This window comes from Accipiter gentilis, chromosome 7 (genome assembly GCF_929443795.1).
Source record: "Accipiter gentilis chromosome 7, bAccGen1.1, whole genome shotgun sequence".
In the NCBI taxonomy this organism is placed as follows: domain Eukaryota; kingdom Metazoa; phylum Chordata; class Aves; order Accipitriformes; family Accipitridae; genus Astur; species Astur gentilis.
This window is the reverse complement of record NC_064886.1, coordinates 12,031,269-12,053,943: the sequence shown is the minus strand read 5'-3', so window position 1 is coordinate 12,053,943 and position 22,675 is coordinate 12,031,269. Positions and strand designations below refer to the sequence as shown.

At 43.9% G+C, this 22,675-nt stretch overlaps 2 protein-coding genes across 2 annotated transcripts; both read right to left on the bottom strand.

The window, feature by feature from the left end:
* Positions 1-277: 277 nt before the first annotated feature.
* LOC126040438 (feather beta keratin) lies at positions 278-574 on the bottom strand. The gene has a single exon (XM_049804851.1). The coding sequence runs from the start codon at positions 572-574 to the stop codon at positions 278-280; it is 297 nt and encodes a 98-aa protein (XP_049660808.1).
* A 10,902-nt stretch (positions 575-11,476) lies between these two features.
* LOC126040437 (feather beta keratin) lies at positions 11,477-11,773 on the bottom strand. The gene has a single exon (XM_049804850.1). The coding sequence runs from the start codon at positions 11,771-11,773 to the stop codon at positions 11,477-11,479; it is 297 nt and encodes a 98-aa protein (XP_049660807.1).
* Positions 11,774-22,675: the final 10,902 nt, after the last annotated feature.

The following is a 22,675-nucleotide window of genomic DNA, read 5'->3' as shown; positions in this document are numbered from 1 at the left end:
GGGCCCCTCTCAACTTGCTTCAGGATGAACCCGTGGCACAGGACAGCAGGAGACAACAGGGACTCGTGATGCAGAGAAGAAAGCAGGCGAAGGAGAAGACAACAGCTGGCCGTCTTTCCAGACAGCACAGGCTGGCACCTTGCCTCCCTCCCTCCTTTGCGGGAGGGCACGAGGGTGCTCAACCCATCTGGAAACCCTGGCCAGCAGCTCCATCCTCAGTCCGGCACCCGGCTTTGGGCTTCCAGGTCGATGCACTCACTGGACGTCCAGCCCGGCTTTAGCAGGGCAGGCACCTTCTGCCACAGTAGCGGCCACCAAGGCCAGAGAGGCTAAAGCCCCCAGAGTTGATGGGCACTCCCTCAGCACTCAGGATGCTGCCAACAGCAGCGGAGGTGGTGGATCCCACAGCGGTGTTCTGGGGGAAGGAGCTGAGGATGGGTCCGGGCAGGGTCACCACCACGGGAGAGGGTTCAATAACCACACGGGAGTCTTGGCACTGCCTGACACAGGGCTCGTTGCAGCTGTTGGCAAGCGGGGTTGGCCCACAGGGACGGCACAGATCGTAGCAGGACATGGCTGTGGGATGGAGGTGCACCTGGGAGAGAGGGCAGGGAAAGCAGAGGCAGCATGTGAGGCGCAGCCCGACAGCCTGCTCGGCAAGAGCAACGGCACAGTCTGGGGAGCAGGGAGGAAGGGAGATTAAAGAGCCCCGGTCCCCAAGGGTCCCCTCCCTGCAAAGACAGCCCAAGGCCTTCTCCCACCTCCCCCCACTGGAGAACAGGAAGAACAGGGGCACCAGGAGCAGATCGAGTAGCAAGGCTCTCAGCAAAAGCTGTGCTGAGGCAGAGACTCAGCTGAGGCCGGAAGACAAAGAGGAAAAGGAGAAAGACAAGAAAGAGGCAAAGGCGGTTGCAGCTCACCTTCTTCACCAAGGAGGAGAAGGCAAGAGAAGTGGATGAGGAAGCCTGCTGTTGGGCTGGCTTTTATACTGGTCCAGACTGCTCGGGGCCCAGAGGCACTCTTTGCGCATGTAATGTGTTTACCAACAAGCTCACCTTGCATGCAAAGCATCACAATTACAGAATGGGGACACTGCTTGTGTTCCCTGCAACGCTGCCTTTTCATTTCCCTCTTTGTGACATGCCCATTCAGCCACACAGGCTCCTTTCAAGTGACAGTATTAGAGGCCAAAACATTTCCAGGGGAAATGACACGTCAGCACAGGCAGATGATCCGGGCAGTGATGAGGAGTGTCCCACCCTGCCAGGTGATGCTAGTCCCTTGCCCTCCAGGGCCTCACTTTAAAGTGCTTCCTGATGAATGGGGCAGGTCTCCTCCTAACCCTGAGGCTTCAGCCTGGACACCCACATGCAGGGGTCGGCACCATCAGTCGCTCTCTCTCTCAGGCTGTGCTCACTCACACTGTATTAGGCATCGCCTCTCTAGGCAGGGCACCCCGGCTCTTGGGTTTTCGACTCTCTCTCTGAGATTGAGCTTTGATCTCGGCAGAAGTTTGCCTGCCTCTTTTGCCATCTTCTTTCCCTCCTTCATCCCTACCTGCCTTGAGCAGCAGACTACCCGTGGTTAAGAATGAAGGCTATTCCCCTCCCAACGCTCTTTGCTGGAGACCGCTGGCAAAGCTGGAGGCACCTCAGTGACCGAGGCACATGCTGGCCCATCGATACACGTCCTTCTTCCTGCCACAGCTGCTGCGTCTTTGCCACAACTTCTACTTTGGCTGTTGCCGAAAAATCTCGTAATAATGAACTTATCAACGCTAATTTAGTGCAGATAAGCAGACACTTCTTTATTAACGGCCGGGGGCGTGGGCGTGTCCTCTCAAAAGACCACACACACCAAATACCAAAATCATACACCCTATATTGAACTTATTCATTCATATTCATTAGATTTCCGAGAAAGGTTATACATATCCATTAGATTTCTGGGAAGTCATTAGCATATGTTAATGTTCTTTCCGCATGCGCATTGAAGGTCTCTGGGGCTCTTCTAGAGTCCTCTGGTGGTCTTTCATAGTCTTCTTCACTTGTCCGCTTCTTGACCTCCTTCAGGTGATTCTGCGCAGTTTGGTCTTTGGCAGGTAACTAACTATTTCTTGGCAAATAACTACAAGTTGCTTCATTCGACTCTTATTAGTTGCCATTAATTTAGAATTCTGACATCTTCTCCATTCTTCTAGGTTGTTATAATATACTCCTACTGACAAACACTATATCAAAATCATCTTAAATCTCAAGCTTGTTACCTTAGTTCTATATGTTCCTATTACTTATTAACTAAGTTCTAAATGTTCCTGTTAAATGATTTTGGCCAATTCCTCCGGCCTTGGTACCGGGTTATACAAAAGGTTTCACAACAGCTGTTGGTTGTGCAAATACAATAGAGATACCTTTGCTAAACTACTTCTTACCATTTTATATTCTTATTAAACATGATTTATTCTAACTACTACCAAATCAATAACAAATCAAAGCTACCGACTAGTCAATAACAAATCAATAACATAATCAATAACCAATCAGTAACATTTCCCCCCTTTGAAAGTGTTGAAAATTATTTCAATACTTTCACATTAACTAGATAACATTTTTCTACTACTATTTTGAAGGTCAATATTTGTTTCAGCATATTGTGGTGGTGGAGTACATTCTAGTGGGATAGTTGGAACCTCTCTCATGATCATGCGATTGACTGCAATTCTATTAGTAAATTGTTTCTTTAGACAAACATGTCAGCATGATCATCAAAAAGACAATTAGTAACAGAAACAAAGTTTTGATTATAGATTGTAACTAAGAGCTCAGATTCTATTCTAATCTGTTAAAAAAATTTTTCTCAGCCAATTTTCTGACATATTCTCTCGAGTGGTTTCAGTTTCCTTTTCAATTTTGCTCAATAACTTCAAATCATGTTCTACATCCTGAGTGACGTTAGGAATACAAATACAACAATGGTCCAATCTATCCTTGAGGTATCCACACACTCCATGTTCTTTAAGTAAAAGTAGGTCTAAAGCCATTCTATTTTGAAGAGTTATCCTAGAAGTTACCATTGTTTTCTGATGACCATTATATGCTCGGACCATTGCATCACTGGCAGTTGTTTACAATGAGTGGTTCTGGTTTTATGTTCCAGGATGGTTAAATTCATAGTTAGAATTCCCCAAGGGATAGATTTCCCTACTGCTCTTGGTATTGGTAAACAAGCAGTAATCTGGGTAACATTTTGCAAGTTGGTAAATCCCTTAATTAATTCTAACATCAAATTTTCCTCAAACATCTTTTAAGAATGCCAATCAATTGTTCTGTTTCTAGTTGTCTTTTGTTCCGAATCATCAGATCAGGCTAGGTTCCCACCAACATCATCTGTCAAACTAATATAAAGAGGACAATTATAAACTGATAAAAAATTAAACATGTTTCAAAGTCAGTTTTAAAGTCTGTGGATCACGGTTAATAATCTTCCATGGAGTAGGTGTCTTCTTCACTCGAGTGTAGTGTATCCAAGCATCCGATTTCGCAATCTTAATAGCCGTGAAGGTGGTTAACAGTATCTGGAAGGGTCCTTTCCAGCGTTCTTGCAAGGGTTCAGAAGCCTACGTTTTCACGTAGACATAATCTCCTGGTTGGAAGTCATGGACCGGAGTTTCCAAGGATAATGGTCTATTCCATACCACAGTCCTCCAAATTACAGCTAAAGTTTTTCCTAGGGAAAGCAAATAGTTATATACATCTTGTTTCCCTTTTACATGCATGTTTGGATTTGGTTTTGGGGATTCATAAGGTTTTCCATACAATAATTCATAAGGACTGACTGAGGTTCCACTCTTTGGCTGTACTCTAATTCTCAATAATGCCAATGGAAGTGCTTGAGGCCATTTTAAATTGGTCTCTTGACAAATTTTACTTATTTGTCTTTTTAAGGTTTGATTCATTCTTTTTACTTTCTCACTGGATTGTGGCCTCCATGGGGTATGCAAATCCCATGTGATACCCAGAACCTTGCTAACGTTTTGGACTACTTCTGCAACAAAGTGTGGACCTCTGTCAGAAGAAATTCCAATAGGAACCCCAAACCTTGGAATTATTTCTTGTAACAACCACTTTACTACTTCCTTTGCTTGTGTGGAGCGACAGGGAAAAGCTTCTGGCCATCCTGTAAAAGTATCAACCCCCACCAGAATGTATCGATACCCATTTTGCCTAGGTAGCTCTGAAAAATCTACTTGCCAATAATCTCTAGGTTCTGTACCAGATTTTATCCGACTCATTTGAACCTTTTTCCTGATTACTGGATTATTTTTCAAACATACTTCACATTTTGCAGTTACTACTTTTGCCATCCCTAACATTTTAAGTGGTACCACTTGTTTTTGCAAAGAAGTTACTAAGGCTTCTGCTCCCCAGTGACATTCCTGATGCTTTGTTTGAATTATTTCTTTCATCAGAAAGGGTGGAACTACTACCTGTCCTTTAGGTGTTACTCACCATCCGGCTAGGTTTTTCTTAGCATGTAATAATTGACCTAACTTATCATCCTCTTCCGAGTATTCTGGTTCTTCCCTAGGAAGAGTTACTGTTTTGGAGGGAATTAATGTCATTTGCAATGTTCGTTCCTTTGTTACCTTTCTTGCCGTTCGGTCGGCTAAATTATTTTCAGCAATTTCCTTTGTGTTTCCAATTTGGTGGTCTTTACAGTGCATGATTGCTACCTGATCTGTTTTTTGGACTGTTTGTAAGAATTGTAAAATTTCTTCTTGGTATTTAATATTTGGTCTCTGAGAGGACAATAATCCTCTTTCTTTCCACAGTGTTCCATGGACATGTACTACCCCAAAGGCATACTTTGAGTTTGTCCAAATAATCATTTTCTTCTTTTCACTTAGTTGTAAAGCTCGAATCAGGGCAATAAGTTCTGCTTTCTGAGCTGAGGTGGTACTCGCCAATGTGTCTGCTTCTATAACTGTGGTATCTGTTGTTACCGCATATCCAGCGTATCAAACTCCTTGCTCCACAAAGCTGCTACCATCTGTATACAATTCCCAGTCCGGTCTCTCCAAAGGTACATCCTTCAAATCTTCACAATTGGAATACACATACTCAACAGCAGCTAAGCAATCATGTTCCAATTGTCCTTTTTCCTGTATGGAACTTAAAAACACCGCTGGATTTACCAGGTTAGTTGTTTTTAAAATTACATCATCTTGTTGTGTTAATATTACCTGATACTTCATCATTCTGCTCGGAAATAGCCAGTGTCCCCCCTTTTGTTCTAGAACAGTTTTCACCATGTGTGGGACATAGACTGTTATCGTTTTTCCCAAAGTCAATTTCCGAGCTTCTTGTATGATTATTACCGTTGCAGCCACTGCGCGAAGGCATGTTGGCCATCCTTTACTCACTGTGTCCAGTTGTTTGGAGAAGTATCCGACCGGTGTTTCCAGCTTCCCATCTTCTGGGTTAACACACCGAGTGCCAAGCGTTGTCTTTCATGAACAAACAGCTGAAAATCTTTAGTTAGATCAGGAAGGCCTAAAGCAGGGGCAGACATCAAAGCACGTTTTAACTCTGTAAAGGTCCTTCGCTGTTTTGAACCCCACTCAAAGGAAGAGTTCTTTTGGGCCTCATACAACAGTTTAGCTATTAGACCATAGTTCATTATCCAAAGACGACACCACCCTGTCATTCCCAGGAATGCTCTAAGTTCATGGATATTTTTCGGCTCAGGTATACTACAAATGGGTTTTTTGCGATCTTTTCTCAATTGTCGCTGCCCCTTTGAAATCTCAAAGTCCAGATATATCACAGTCTGACATGCTATTTGGGCTTTCTTTCTGGATACCTTGTACCCATTTAGTCCTAAAAAAATTCAAGAGGTCAATGGTTACCTGTATGCAGGTGAATCTTTCTTCTGTAGCAATCATTATGTCATCCACATATTGTAGAAGTAAATGTTCAGGCCTTGGTTTATCTTGTTTCCAGATTTCAAGCTCTTTTGCCAGCTGGTTTCCAAAAATTGTCGGACTATTTTTAAATCTTTGGGGTAGTCTGGTCCATGTCAACTGCATCTTTCGCCCAGTTTGTGGATTTTTCCATTCAAAAGCAAACAACTTCCTGCTTTCTTTCTCCAAGGGTATGCAAAAGAAAGCATCTTTCAAATCAAACACTGTAAACCACTGATGAGTCTCCTTTAACGCTATTAACAACGTATAAGGATTTGCTGTTACCGGATATATGTCCTTGGCTATTTGATTCACTGCTCTCAAATCTTGCACTAACCTGTATTCACCCGAGGGCCTTACTTCTGGTTTGATTGGGTATTGTTTAATCTTTACTATACCTGTATTTTCTTTAAATCTATTTTTACAGGTGCTGCTAATTTTGATTTACCAGGAGTATCTGTTTCCCATACTATAGGAATCACTGCAAAATCCACCTCTGGTGGAATTTCCTGCTCCTCCACTTTTTCCTGTATCATCAGGATTTCTCCTGTTTTTGGGGTTTTTTTGACTCAGGTATTTTCAAAAGAGTTCTCTTTTCTCAAAAACAATTTGTGCATTTAATTTAGATAACAAATCCCTTCCTAACAAGGGTATCAGACATTCTGGTACATACAAAAATTCATGTGTAATTATTTTATTTCTAAATTTCAAATTCAGAGGTTGCAGGAATGGTCTGTTTTCTTTTTTCCCTGTTGCTCCTATTATGTTTGCTGGTTTTGTTCTAATTTGTCCTTTATAAGTGTTTAATACCGAAAATGTCGCTCCTGTAGCTACTAAAAATTTAACTTCTTTTTCTCCCAGTTTAATTATAACCAGAGGCTCAGCTGGGTCCCCTTCCGGTCCCCTTCATTCATCCAAAACTATCATTCTGGCTACCTTCTTCTAAATATTTCCTCCTGAACACTGTTCATTTTTAGGACAATCTCTTTTTCAATGGCCTTTCTCTCTACACAAAGCACACTGATTCACTCCTAAGGGGGTGTTAAAACTTCGATTGCTAAAATTCCTAAATTCTTCCCGTCCACTGACACCTCGTCCTCTTCCTCTACCTCGTCCTTTGTCTGCTGTTCCTGTCATTGTGGCCAGTAATCTACTTTCTCTGATTTTCCTTTCCTTTTTTTCCCTGTTATTATATACTTTCCATGCTGCCTCCAGCATTTTATTCAAACTCCTTGAATCCTCTCCCTCCAGCCTTCTGAAGTTTCTTTCTTATGTCTGGTGCTGATTGTCCCATCAAAATCAAAGCCAACTGTATCTGAGCCGCCTCTGTATCCACTCTTAAATCAGTATATTTTCCGGCAGCTTCCTTCAGTCTTTCCAGGAACACTGAGGGAGATTCATTCTTATCTTGTCTCACCTCATATATTTTAGACCAATTCAGAGATTTAGGCATAGTATGTTTAACTTTATATAAAATCCATTTCTGATACCGACTCAGCCTTTCTCTATGTTCCACATTATTTGGATCCCACTGCGGATCCCCAGATGGAAAATTCTGCTCTAATATTCTACCTGTTGTCCCACTCAGTACAGCCACTTCTGCCTGTGCTTTGCCAGTCTTTAGTACCATCTGCTTTTCTGTATCATCTAACAAATTATCTAAGATCACCTGTAAATCACTCCAATCCGGACTCTGCATTCTAATTATAGTATCCACCACTCTGCCTACTCTCTCAGGATCTTCTTTATATACTCCAGCTGCCTGCTTCCAAGCCATCAAATCTGTAATCGAAAGGGCACTTTTACATACACCAGCCCATCGTTACCAACTCCCTGCTGCAGGGGAGCTATTGTTTGTGCCTACTAGTTAGCTTGCATTCCTTCTGCTAATCCCGTCTCTGCCTTAAGTAACAGAATAAACCCACATATGATATTTCACTCCATTTCCCTTCTCTTCTACAAAACAACATTAACTGCAGAATGGTGTTATAATTCAGTGTCCCATTCATGTGCCACCTTTCCTGATCCTTCAATGTATACAGAGGTCACCAATGATTACAGTATTCAATCATCTGAAATCATCATGCAGTTCACCCAATGTGCTAATAAACATCCTAATGGAGAAGTTTTTGGGATTTTTCCATCAGTGGACAAATTTCCCATACTCTTACTCTTAAATAATTTGGCCAATGCCATTATGTTTATACCCAATACCAAATATCTATTAGGTATATATCAAATATCAAAAATCAATAATCAATTATCAAATGTCTAATACCAAACCAAATATCAAATGCCAAGTATCATATACAAAGTTTCAAATACCAAATATATACATCAAATACCAGATATCAAATAAATACAAATAACAATTGTTGCCAGGTAATGGAGTCCACCTGCTCGACTAGGGCACGGACAAAGCCGACTTCCCCAGGCAAGAGTCATAACCAATATCCCCTGGCAAATTATTAACCAACAAAATGTATTCACACTTTATAACTTCCAGCCTCAGTCAGAGCTGTACCATACAATATATAATTACTCAAACCCGACACTTCATTCTTCCAAACTCCACACTCGGTTCGTGCACGTCTCACACTTACAGCACTCACACTCACACCTTTCCACAAAAATACACATATATTCTTAAAGATTCCTTAAAATTGGGACTCAAACCCAAAGTTTCCAAAATGCTTTTGAAGCTGGGACTCTAACCCAGAATCCTCAAAAGTTGTGGGACTCTAACCCACTCCAAAATGCTTTTGAAGCTGGGACTCTAACCCAGAATCCTCAAAAGTTGTGGGACTCTAACCCACTCCCAAATTGTCCAAACCAGCAATAGCTTTCGCTTATGTCTTACGGGCAGACGCCTAGGCTTCCACTTCCTTCAGGATCCTTCAGTCCAACCCTGCGCAGCTTTCGCCGCGTCTGACAGGCAGACGATACGGTGGGACTCTAACCCACTGGTGGGACTCTAACCCACTATCCCTAATATTTCAAAGAAAAGAAGTGTCTTACCAAAATCCAGGGGACGTCGCAAAGAGCCTTATGGATCGGGGATCAATGGGTATCCCCGAGAAATCCTCGGTGCCGGCTGGAACCAATCAGGTCCCCGACTCCTCCGGTCTCTCTCAGCGAGGTCCCATCTGGGTCGCCAAAAACTGTTGCCGAAAAACCTCGGAATAAAGAACTTATCAACACTAATTTAGTGCAGATAAGCAGACACTTCTTTATTAACGGCCGGGGGCGTGGGTGAGTCCTCTCAAAAGACCACACACACCGAATACCAAAATCATACACCCTATATTGAACTTATTCATTCATATTCATTAGATTTCTGAGAAAGGTTATACATATCCATTAGATTTCTGGGAAGTCATTAGCATATATTAATGTCCTTTCCGCATGCGCATTGAAGGTCTCTGGGGCTCTTCTAGAGTCCTCTGGTGGTCTTTCATAGTCTTCTTCACTTGTCCGCTTCTTGACCTCCTTCAGGTGATTCTGCGCAGTTTGGTCTTTGGCAGGTAACTAACTATTTCTTGGCAAATAACTACAAGTTGCTTCATTCGACACTTATTAGTTCCCATTAATTTAGAATTCTGACATCTTCTCCATTCTTCTGGGTTGTTATAATATACTCCTAATGACAAACACTATATCAAAATCATCTTAAATCTCAAGCTTGTTACCTTCGTTCTATATGTTCCTATTATTTATTAACTAAGTTCTAAATGTTCCTGTTAAATGATTTTGGCCAATTCCTCCGGCCTTGGTACCGAGTTCAACAAAAGGTTTCACAACAGCTGTTGGTTGTGCAAAAACCATAGAGATGCCTTTGATAAACTACTTCGTACCATTTTATATTCTTATTAAACATGATTTATTCTAACTACTACTAAATCAATAACAAATCAAAGCTACTGACAAGTCACTAACAAATCAATAACATAATCAATAACCAATCAGTAACATGGCCATCCAGACTTCTGCCACACCAGGCATGACCAAGTACGTGGCAGGATTTCCACAGGACACCCAACCCTGCTCAGCAGCAAGCAGGCTCCACGAGTCTTGGCAAGGACAGTCGGAGAGGTGCCTCCTACTCTCCAGAAGCACGACAAGAGCAGCAGGACCAAAGCATTGCCTGTGGAGGACAAGGCCATGGGAAGGAGGGACTGAGAACAGAGCTGGCGGGGTACCACTCCACAGCTTGAGGCCCAGTTGGAGGGACAAAAGGATCACTGCTTGGGACCTCTCCAGGCACAGCCTGCAGAGCAGCTGAGTGGGGTTTCTGGAGGATTTGCAGCACATCTGCTCCAGACTCACGTCCCTTCAGGACAAAGTGACACACACGGAAGGACTCCACAACACCCAATGCTTCTGACCACAAGACGGCTCCACTGGGGGCAAAGATGCTTTCCCTGCTCCGTTCTTGAACTTTGCGGACTCTCCAGGACGTGTCAGCAGGCCTACCCATCACTTTCAAAGGAGGATGGATGATCCCTGTGTGTCCATTCCCCTCCCCTACCTATTTTACTCACCCACGATCAACGCATCCCCATTGTGCCAACACCTAGCAGAGGGCTCACATCTCCCTTATACAGAGCTGCCCTTGCTGCCACCTGTCCCTTCAACTCCCTTGGGACTCCCTCCAGTTCCAGGGTTTGGAAGAAGTGCTTGGAGGACACAAGGGCAAGGACACGTTGCAACTGGTAACATGCGATCGCAGCCTTGGGCAGGCGGCTGTTAGCCTGCACAGAAATGCCTTCCAGCAGGGCAATGGCTTGCCTCATCAACTGGAAGCCAGTATCCAAGCTCGCTTGTTGATCCCATGTCCCTTAGGGGAGCTCCTGGCCACCTTTTCCATACTCAGGCAATACCACACACCCCTCCACTGCCCCGTGTCTCTTCCAATGACCATAGCCCTTCAGGGTACTCAGCCCCTCCATGCACGAGAGAGGTCCAGCATTGGCCCTTACCCACCCACCCTTTTGCCCTCCACGGTATAACATTTCCCCTGGACGGCTCGGCTGGCCATCCCGGGAGGGAAGGCACATGAGGAGACTCAAGCTACGATGCAGCATAAACTTTAATGAGTCTAAAGAGTGAAACAAAGCTGTGCGTGCTGGAAGGGACCCGGTCCAGGCTGCTACAAGGGCAGCTGACGGTCAGGCACCCCTTCACAGCAATGGGACGCACGTCTTCCTCCCACACACATGGGGAGAGGGTGATGAGCAGGGCCCCTCTCAACTTGCTTCAGGATGAACCCGTGGCACAGGACAGCAGGAGACAACAGGGACTCGTGATGCAGAGAAGAAAGCAGGCGAAGGAGAAGACAACAGCTGGCCGTCTTTCCAGACAGCACAGGCTGGCACCTTGCCTCCCTCCCTCCTTTGCGGGAGGGCACGAGGGTGCTCAACCCATCTGGAAACCCTGGCCAGCAGCTCCATCCTCAGTCCGGCACCCGGCTTTGGGCTTCCAGGTCGATGCACTCACTGGACGTCCAGCCCGGCTTTAGCAGGGCAGGCACCTTCTGCCACAGTAGCGGCCACCAAGGCCAGAGAGGCTAAAGCCCCCAGAGTTGATGGGCACTCCCTCAGCACTCAGGATGCTGCCAACAGCAGCGGAGGTGGTGGATCCCACAGCGGTGTTCTGGGGGAAGGAGCTGAGGATGGGTCCGGGCAGGGTCACCACCACGGGAGAGGGTTCAATAACCACACGGGAGTCTTGGCACTGCCTGACACAGGGCTCGTTGCAGCTGTTGGCAAGCGGGGTTGGCCCACAGGGACGGCACAGATCGTAGCAGGACATGGCTGCGGGATGGAGGTGCACCTGGGAGAGAGGGCAGGGAAAGCAGAGGCAGCATGTGAGGCGCAGCCCGACAGCCTGCTCGGCAAGAGCAACGGCACAGTCTGGGGAGCAGGGAGGAAGGGAGATTAAAGAGCCCCGGTCCCCAAGGGTCCCCTCCCTGCTATGACAGCCCAAGGCCTTCTCCCACCTCCCCCCACTGGAGAACAGGAAGAACAGGGGCACCAGGAGCAGATCGAGTAGCAAGGCTCTCAGCAAAAGCTGTGCTGAGGCAGAGACTCAGCTGAGGCCGGAAGACAAAGAGGAAAAGGAGAAAGACAAGAAAGAGGCAAAGGCGGTTGCAGCTCACCTTCTTCACCAAGGAGGAGAAGGCAAGAGAAGTGGATGAGGAAGCCTGCTGTTGGGCTGGCTTTTATACTGGTCCAGACTGCTCGGGGCCCAGAGGCACTCTTTGCGCATGTAATGTGTTTACCAACAAGCTCACCTTGCATGCAAAGCATCACAATTACAGAATGGGGACACTGCTTGTGTTCCCTGCAACGCTGCCTTTTCATTTCCCTCTTTGTGACATGCCCATTCAGCCACACAGGCTCCTTTCAAGTGACAGTATTAGAGGCCAAAACATTTCCAGGGGAAATGACACGTCAGCACAGGCAGATGATCCGGGCAGTGATGAGGAGTGTCCCACCCTGCCAGGTGATGCTAGTCCCTTGCCCTCCAGGGCCTCACTTTAAAGTGCTTCCTGATGAATGGGGCAGGTCTCCTCCTAACCCTGAGGCTTCAGCCTGGACACCCACATGCAGGGGTCGGCACCATCAGTCGCTCTCTCTCTCAGGCTGTGCTCACTCACACTGTATTAGGCATCGCCTCTCTAGGCAGGGCACCCCGGCTCTTGGGTTTTCGACTCTCTCTCTGAGATTGAGCTTTGATCTCGGCAGAAGTTTGCCTGCCTCTTTTGCCATCTTCTTTCCCTCCTTCATCCCTACCTGCCTTGAGCAGCAGACTACCCGTGGTTAAGAATGAAGGCTATTCCCCTCCCAACGCTCTTTGCTGGAGACCGCTGGCAAAGCTGGAGGCACCTCAGTGACCGAGGCACATGCTGGCCCATCGATACACGTCCTTCTTCCTGCCACAGCTGCTGCGTCTTTGCCACAACTTCTACTTTGGCTGTTGCCGAAAAATCTCGTAATAATGAACTTTTCAACGCTAATTTAGTGCAGATAAGCAGACACTTCTTTATTAACGGCCGGGGGCGTGGGCGTGTCCTCTCAAAAGACCACACACACCAAATACCAAAATCATACACCCTATATTGAACTTATTCATTCATATTCATTAGATTTCCGAGAAAGGTTATACATATCCATTAGATTTCTGGGAAGTCATTAGCATATGTTAATGTTCTTTCCGCATGCGCATTGAAGGTCTCTGGGGCTCTTCTAGAGTCCTCTGGTGGTCTTTCATAGTCTTCTTCACTTGTCCGCTTCTTGACCTCCTTCAGGTGATTCTGCGCAGTTTGGTCTTTGGCAGGTAACTAACTATTTCTTGGCAAATAACTACAAGTTGCTTCATTCGACTCTTATTAGTTGCCATTAATTTAGAATTCTGACATCTTCTCCATTCTTCTAGGTTGTTATAATATACTCCTACTGACAAACACTATATCAAAATCATCTTAAATCTCAAGCTTGTTACCTTCGTTCTATATGTTCCTATTACTTATTAACTAAGTTCTAAATGTTCCTGTTAAATGATTTTGGCCAATTCCTCCGGCTTTGGTACCGGGTTATACAAAAGGTTTCACAACAGCTGTTGGTTGTGCAAATACAATAGAGATACCTTTGCTAAACTACTTCTTACCATTTTATATTCTTATTAAACATGATTTATTCTAACTACTACCAAATCAATAACAAATCAAAGCTACCGACTAGTCAATAACAAATCAATAACATAATCAATAACCAATCAGTAACATTTCCCCCCTTTGAAAGTGTTGAAAATTATTTCAATACTTTCACATTAACTAGATAACATTTTTCTACTACTATTTTGAAGGTCAATATTTGTTTCAGCATATTGTGGTGGTGGAGTACATTCTAGTGGGATAGTTGGAACCTCTCTCATGATCATGCGATTGACTGCAATTCTATTAGTAAATTGTTTCTTTAGACAAACATGTCAGCATGATCATCAAAAAGACAATTAGTAACAGAAACAAAGTTTTGATTATAGATTGTAACTAAGAGCTCAGATTCTATCCTAATCTGTTAAAAAAATTTTTCTCAGCCAATTTTCTGACATATTCTCTCGAGTGGTTTCAGTTTCCTTTTCAATTTTGCTCAATAACTTCAAATCATGTTCTACATCCTGAGTGACGTTAGGAATATAAATACAACAATGGTCCAATCTATCCTTGAGGTATCCACACACTCCATGTTCTTTAAGTAAAAGTAGGTCTAAAGCCATTCTATTTTGAAGAGTTATCCTAGAAGTTACCATTGTTTTCTGATGACCATTATATGCTCGGACCATTGCATCACTGGCAGTTGTTTACAATGAGTGGTTCTGGTTTTATGTTCCAGGATGGTTAAATTCATAGTTAGAATTCCCCAAGGGATAGATTTCCCTACTGCTCTTGGTACTGGTAAACAAGCAGTAATCTGGGTAACATTTTGCAAGTTGGTAAATCCCTTAATTAATTCTAACATCAAATTTTCCTCAAACATCTTTTAAGAATGCCAATCAATTGTTCTGTTTCTAGTTGTCTTTTGTTCCGAATCATCAGATCAGGCTAGGTTCCCACCAACATCATCTGTCAAACTAATATAAAGAGGACAATTATAAACTGATAAAAAATTAAACATGTTTCAAAGTCAGTTTTAAAGTCTGTGGATCACGGTTAATAATCTTCCATGGAGTAGGTGTCTTCTTCACTCGAGTGTAGTGTATCCAAGCATCCGATTTCGCAATCTTAATAGCCGTGAAGGTGGTTAACAGTATCTGGAAGGGTCCTTTCCAGCGTTCTTGCAAGGGTTCAGAAGCCTACGTTTTCACGTAGACATAATCTCCTGGTTGGAAGTCATGGACCGGAGTTTCCAAGGATAATGGTCTATTCCATACCACAGTCCTCCAAATTACAGCTAAAGTTTTTCCTAGGGAAAGCAAATAGTTATATACATCTTGTTTCCCTTTTACATGCATGTTTGGATTTGGTTTTGGGGATTCATAAGGTTTTCCATACAATAATTCATAAGGACTGACTGAGGTTCCACTCTTTGGCTGTACTCTAATTCTCAATAATGCCAATGGAAGTGCTTGAGGCCATTTTAAATTGGTCTCTTGACAAATTTTACTTATTTGTCTTTTTAAGGTTTGATTCATTGTTTTTACTTTCTCACTGGATTGTGGCCTCCATGGGGTATGCAAATCCCATGTGATACCCAGAACCTTGCTAACGTTTTGGACTACTTCTGCAACAAAGTGTGGACCTCTGTCAGAAGAAATTCCAATAGGAACCCCAAACCTTGGAATTATTTCTTGTAACAACCACTTTACTACTTCCTTTGCTTGTGTGGAGCGACAGGGAAAAGCTTCTGGCCATCCTGTAAAAGTATCAACCCCCACCAGAATGTATCGATACCCATTTTGCCTAGGTAGCTCTGAAAAATCTACTTGCCAATAATCTCTAGGTTCTGTACCAGATTTTATCCGACTCATTTGAACCTTTTTCCTGATTACTGGATTATTTTTCAAACATACTTCACATTTTGCAGTTACTACTTTTGCCATCCCTAACATTTTAAGTGGTACCACTTGTTTTTGCAAAGAAGTTACTAAGGCTTCTGCTCCCCAGTGACATTCCTGATGCTTTGTTTGAATTATTTCTTTCATCAGAAAGGGTGGAACTACTACCTGTCCTTTAGGTGTTACTCACCATCCGGCTAGGTTTTTCTTAGCATGTAATAATTGACCTAACTTATCATCCTCTTCCGAGTATTCTGGTTCTTCCCTAGGAAGAGTTACTGTTTTGGAGGGAATTAATGTCATTTGCAATGTTCGTTCCTTTGTTACCTTTCTTGCCGTTCGGTCGGCTAAATTATTTTCAGCAATTTCCTTTGTGTTTCCAATTTGGTGGTCTTTACAGTGCATGATTGCTACCTGATCTGTTTTTTGGACTGTTTGTAAGAATTGTAAAATTTCTTCTTGGTATTTAATATTTGGTCTCTGAGAGGACAATAATCCTCTTTCTTTCCACAATGTTCCATGGACATGTACTACCCCAAAGGCATACTTTGAGTTTGTCCAAATAATCATTTTCTTCTTTTCACTTAGTTGTAAAGCTCGAATCAGGGCAATAAGTTCTGCTTTCTGAGCTGAGGTGGTACTCGCCAATGTGTCTGCTTCTATAACTGTGGTATCTGTTGTTACCGCATATCCAGCGTATCAAACTCCTTGCTCCACAAAGCTGCTACCATCTGTATACAATTCCCAGTCCGGTCTCTCCAAAGGTACATCCTTCAAATCTTCACAATTGGAATACACATACTCAACAGCAGCTAAGCAATCATGTTCCAATTGTCCTTTTTCCTGTATGGAACTTAAAAACACCGCTGGATTTACCAGGTTAGTTGTTTTTAAAATTACATCATCTTGTTGTGTTAATATTACCTGATACTTCATCATTCTGCTCGGAAATAGCCAGTGTCCCCCCTTTTGTTCTAGAACAGTTTTCACCATGTGTGGGACATAGACTGTTATCGTTTTTCCCAAAGTCAATTTCCGAGCTTCTTGTATGATTATTACCGTTGCAGCCACTGCGCGAAGGCATGTTGGCCATCCTTTACTCACTGTGTCCAGTTGTTTGGAGAAGTATCCGACCGGTGTTTCCAGCTTCCCATCTTCTGGGTTAACACACCGAGTGCCAAGCGTTGTCTTTCATGAACAAACAGCTGAAAATCTTTAGTTAGATCAGGAAGGCCTAAAGCAGGGGCAGACATCAAAGCACGTTTTAACTCTGTAAAGGTCCTTCGCTGTTTTGAACCCCACTCAAAGGAAGAGTTCTTTTGGGCCTCATACAACAGTTTAGCTATTAGACCATAGTTCATTATCCAAAGACGACACCACCCTGTCATTCCCAGGAATGCTCTAAGTTCATGGATATTTTTCGGCTCAGGTATACTACAAATGGGTTTTTTGCGATCTTTTCTCAATTGTCGCTGCCCCTTTGAAATCTCAAAGTCCAGATATATCACAGTCTGACATGCTATTTGGGCTTTCTTTCTGGATACCTTGTACCCATTTAGTCCTAAAAAAATTCAAGAGGTCAATGGTTACCTGTATGCAGGTGAATCTTTCTTCTGTAGCAATCATTATGTCATCCACATATTGTAGAAGTAAATGTTCAGGCCTTGGTTTATCTTGTTTCCAGATTTCAAGCTCTTTTGCCAGCTGGTTTCCAAAAATTGTCGGACTATTTTTAAATCTTTGGGGTAGTCTGGTCCATGTCAACTGCATCTTTCGCCCAGTTTGTGGATTTTTCCATTCAAAAGCAAACAACTTCCTGCTTTCTTTCTCCAAGGGTATGCAAAAGAAAGCATCTTTCAAATCAAACACTGTAAACCACTGATGAGTCTCCTTTAACGCTATTAACAACGTATAAGGATTTGCTGTTACCGGATATATGTCCTTGGCTATTTGATTCACTGCTCTCAAATCTTGCACTAACCTGTATTCACCCGAGGGCCTTACTTCTGGTTTGATTGGGTATTGTTTAATCTTTACTATACCTGTATTTTCTTTAAATCTATTTTTACAGGTGCTGCTAATTTTGATTTACCAGGAGTATCTGTTTCCCATACTATAGGAATCACTGCAAAATCCACCTCTGGTGGAATTTCCTGCTCCTCCACTTTTTCCTGTATCATCAGGATTTCTCCTGTTTTTGGGGTTTTTTTGACTCAGGTATTTTCAAAAGAGTTCTCTTTTCTCAAAAACAATTTGTGCATTTAATTTAGATAACAAATCCCTTCCTAACAAGGGTATCAGACATTCTGGTACATACAAAAATTCATGTGTAATTATTTTATTTCTAAATTTCAAATTCAGAGGTTGCAGGAATGGTCTGTTTTCTTTTTTCCCTGTTGCTCCTATTATGTTTGCTGGTTTTGTTCTAATTTGTCCTTTATAAGTGTTTAATACCGAAAATGTCGCTCCTGTAGCTACTAAAAATTTAACTTCTTTTTCTCCCAGTTTAATTATAACCAGAGGCTCAGCTGGGTCCCCTTCCGGTCCCCTTCATTCATCCAAAACTATCATTCTGGCTACCTTCTTCTAAATATTTCCTCCTGAACACTGTTCATTTTTAGGACAATCTCTTTTTCAATGGCCTTTCTCTCTACACAAAGCACACTGATTCACTCCTAAGGGGGTGTTAAAACTTCGATTGCTAAAATTCCTAAATTCTTCCCGTCCACTGACACCTCGTCCTCTTCCTCTACCTCGTCCTTTGTCTGCTGTTCCTGTCATTGTGGCCAGTAATCTACTTTCTCTGATTTTCCTTTCCTTTTTTTCCCTGTTATTATATACTTTCCATGCTGCCTCCAGCATTTTATTCAAACTCCTTGAATCCTCTCCCTCCAGCCTTCTGAAGTTTCTTTCTTATGTCTGGTGCTGATTGTCCCATCAAAATCAAAGCCAACTGTATCTGAGCCGCCTCTGTATCCACTCTTAAATCAGTATATTTTCCGGCAGCTTCCTTCAGTCTTTCCAGGAACACTGAGGGAGATTCATTCTTATCTTGTCTCACCTCATATATTTTAGACCAATTCAGAGATTTAGGCATAGTATGTTTAACTTTATATAAAATCCATTTCTGATACCGACTCAGCCTTTCTCTATGTTCCACATTATTTGGATCCCACTGCGGATCCCCAGATGGAAAATTCTGCTCTAATATTCTACCTGTTGTCCCACTCAGTACAGCCACTTCTGCCTGTGCTTTGCCAGTCTTTAGTACCATCTGCTTTTCTGTATCATCTAACAAATTATCTAAGATCACCTGTAAATCACTCCAATCCGGACTCTGCATTCTAATTATAGTATCCACCACTCTGCCTACTCTCTCAGGATCTTCTTTATATACTCCAGCTGCCTGCTTCCAAGCCATCAAATCTGTAATCGAAAGGGCACTTTTACATACACCAGCCCATCGTTACCAACTCCCTGCTGCAGGGGAGCTATTGTTTGTGCCTACTAGTTAGCTTGCATTCCTTCTGCTAATCCCGTCTCTGCCTTAAGTAACAGAATAAACCCACATATGATATTTCACTCCATTTCCCTTCTCTTCTACAAAACAACATTAACTGCAGAATGGTGTTATAATTCAGTGTCCCATTCATGTGCCACCTTTCCTGATCCTTCAATGTATACAGAGGTCACCAATGATTACAGTATTCAATCATCTGAAATCATCATGCAGTTCACCCAATGTGCTAATAAACATCCTAATGGAGAAGTTTTTGGGATTTTTCCATCAGTGGACAAATTTCCCATACTCTTACTCTTAAATAATTTGGCCAATGCCATTATGTTTATACCCAATACCAAATATCTATTAGGTATATATCAAATATCAAAAATCAATAATCAATTATCAAATGTCTAATACCAAACCAAATATCAAATGCCAAGTATCATATACAAAGTTTCAAATACCAAATATATACATCAAATACCAGATATCAAATAAATACAAATAACAATTGTTGCCAGGTAATGGAGTCCACCTGCTCGACTAGGGCACGGACAAAGCCGACTTCCCCAGGCAAGAGTCATAACCAATATCCCCTGGCAAATTATTAACCAACAAAATGTATTCACACTTTATAACTTCCAGCCTCAGTCAGAGCTGTACCATACAATATATAATTACTCAAACCCGACACTTCATTCTTCCAAACTCCACACTCGGTTCGTGCACGTCTCACACTTACAGCACTCACACTCACACCTTTCCACAAAAATACACATATATTCTTAAAGATTGCTTAAAATTGGGACTCAAACCCAAAGTTTCCAAAATGCTTTTGAAGCTGGGACTCTAACCCAGAATCCTCAAAAGTTGTGGGACTCTAACCCACTCCAAAATGCTTTTGAAGCTGGGACTCTAACCCAGAATCCTCAAAAGTTGTGGGACTCTAACCCACTCCCAAATTGTCCAAACCAGCAATAGCTTTCGCTTATGTCTTACGGGCAGACGCCTAGGCTTCCACTTCCTTCAGGATCCTTCAGTCCAACCCTGCGCAGCTTTCGCCGCGTCTGACAGGCAGACGATACGGTGGGACTCTAACCCACTGGTGGGACTCTAACCCACTATCCCTAATATTTCAAAGAAAAGAAGTGTCTTACCAAAATCCAGGGGACGTCGCAAAGAGCCTTATGGATCGGGGATCAATGGGTATCCCCGAGAAATCCTCGGTGCCGGCTGGAACCAATCAGGTCCCCGACTCCTCCGGTCTCTCTCAGCGAGGTCCCATCTGGGTCGCCAAAAACTGTTGCCGAAAAACCTCGGAATAAAGAACTTATCAACACTAATTTAGTGCAGATAAGCAGACACTTCTTTATTAACGGCCGGGGGCGTGGGTGAGTCCTCTCAAAAGACCACACACACCGAATACCAAAATCATACACCCTATATTGAACTTATTCATTCATATTCATTAGATTTCTGAGAAAGGTTATACATATCCATTAGATTTCTGGGAAGTCATTAGCATATATTAATGTCCTTTCCGCATGCGCATTGAAGGTCTCTGGGGCTCTTCTAGAGTCCTCTGGTGGTCTTTCATAGTCTTCTTCACTTGTCCGCTTCTTGACCTCCTTCAGGTGATTCTGCGCAGTTTGGTCTTTGGCAGGTAACTAACTATTTCTTGGCAAATAACTACAAGTTGCTTCATTCGACACTTATTAGTTCCCATTAATTTAGAATTCTGACATCTTCTCCATTCTTCTGGGTTGTTATAATATACTCCTAATGACAAACACTATATCAAAATCATCTTAAATCTCAAGCTTGTTACCTTCGTTCTATATGTTCCTATTATTTATTAACTAAGTTCTAAATGTTCCTGTTAAATGATTTTGGCCAATTCCTCCGGCCTTGGTACCGAGTTCAACAAAAGGTTTCACAACAGCTGTTGGTTGTGCAAAAACCATAGAGATGCCTTTGATAAACTACTTCGTACCATTTTATATTCTTATTAAACATGATTTATTCTAACTACTACTAAATCAATAACAAATCAAAGCTACTGACAAGTCACTAACAAATCAATAACATAATCAATAACCAATCAGTAACATGGCCATCCAGACTTCTGCCACACCAGGCATGACCAAGTACGTGGCAGGATTTCCACAGGACACCCAACCCTGCTCAGCAGCAAGCAGGCTCCACGAGTCTTGGCAAGGACAGTCGGAGAGGTGCCTCCTACTCTCCAGAAGCACGACAAGAGCAGCAGGACCAAAGCATTGCCTGTGGAGGACAAGGCCATGGGAAGGAGGGACTGAGAACAGAGCTGGCGGGGTACCACTCCACAGCTTGAGGCCCAGTTGGAGGGACAAAAGGATCACTGCTTGGGACCTCTCCAGGCACAGCCTGCAGAGCAGCTGAGTGGGGTTTCTGGAGGATTTGCAGCACATCTGCTCCAGACTCACGTCCCTTCAGGACAAAGTGACACACACGGAAGGACTCCACAACACCCAATGCTTCTGACCACAAGACGGCTCCACTGGGGGCAAAGATGCTTTCCCTGCTCCGTTCTTGAACTTTGCGGACTCTCCAGGACGTGTCAGCAGGCCTACCCATCACTTTCAAAGGAGGATGGATGATCCCTGTGTGTCCATTCCCCTCCCCTACCTATTTTACTCACCCACGATCAACGCATCCCCATTGTGCCAACACCTAGCAGAGGGCTCACATCTCCCTTATACAGAGCTGCCCTTGCTGCCACCTGTCCCTTCAACTCCCTTGGGACTCCCTCCAGTTCCAGGGTTTGGAAGAAGTGCTTGGAGGACACAAGGGCAAGGACACGTTGCAACTGGTAACATGCGATCGCAGCCTTGGGCAGGCGGCTGTTAGCCTGCACAGAAATGCCTTCCAGCAGGGCAATGGCTTGCCTCATCAACTGGAAGCCAGTATCCAAGCTCGCTTGTTGATCCCATGTCCCTTAGGGGAGCTCCTGGCCACCTTTTCCATACTCAGGCAATACCACACACCCCTCCACTGCCCCGTGTCTCTTCCAATGACCATAGCCCTTCAGGGTACTCAGCCCCTCCATGCACGAGAGAGGTCCAGCATTGGCCCTTACCCACCCACCCTTTTGCCCTCCACGGTATAACATTTCCCCTGGACGGCTCGGCTGGCCATCCCGGGAGGGAAGGCACATGAGGAGACTCAAGCTACGATGCAGCATAAACTTTAATGAGTCTAAAGAGTGAAACAAAGCTGTGCGTGCTGGAAGGGACCCGGTCCAGGCTGCTACAAGGGCAGCTGACGGTCAGGCACCCCTTCACAGCAATGGGACGCACGTCTTCCTCCCACACACATGGGGAGAGGGTGATGAGCAGGGCCCCTCTCAACTTGCTTCAGGATGAACCCGTGGCACAGGACAGCAGGAGACAACAGGGACTCGTGATGCAGAGAAGAAAGCAGGCGAAGGAGAAGACAACAGCTGGCCGTCTTTCCAGACAGCACAGGCTGGCACCTTGCCTCCCTCCCTCCTTTGCGGGAGGGCACGAGGGTGCTCAACCCATCTGGAAACCCTGGCCAGCAGCTCCATCCTCAGTCCGGCACCCGGCTTTGGGCTTCCAGGTCGATGCACTCACTGGACGTCCAGCCCGGCT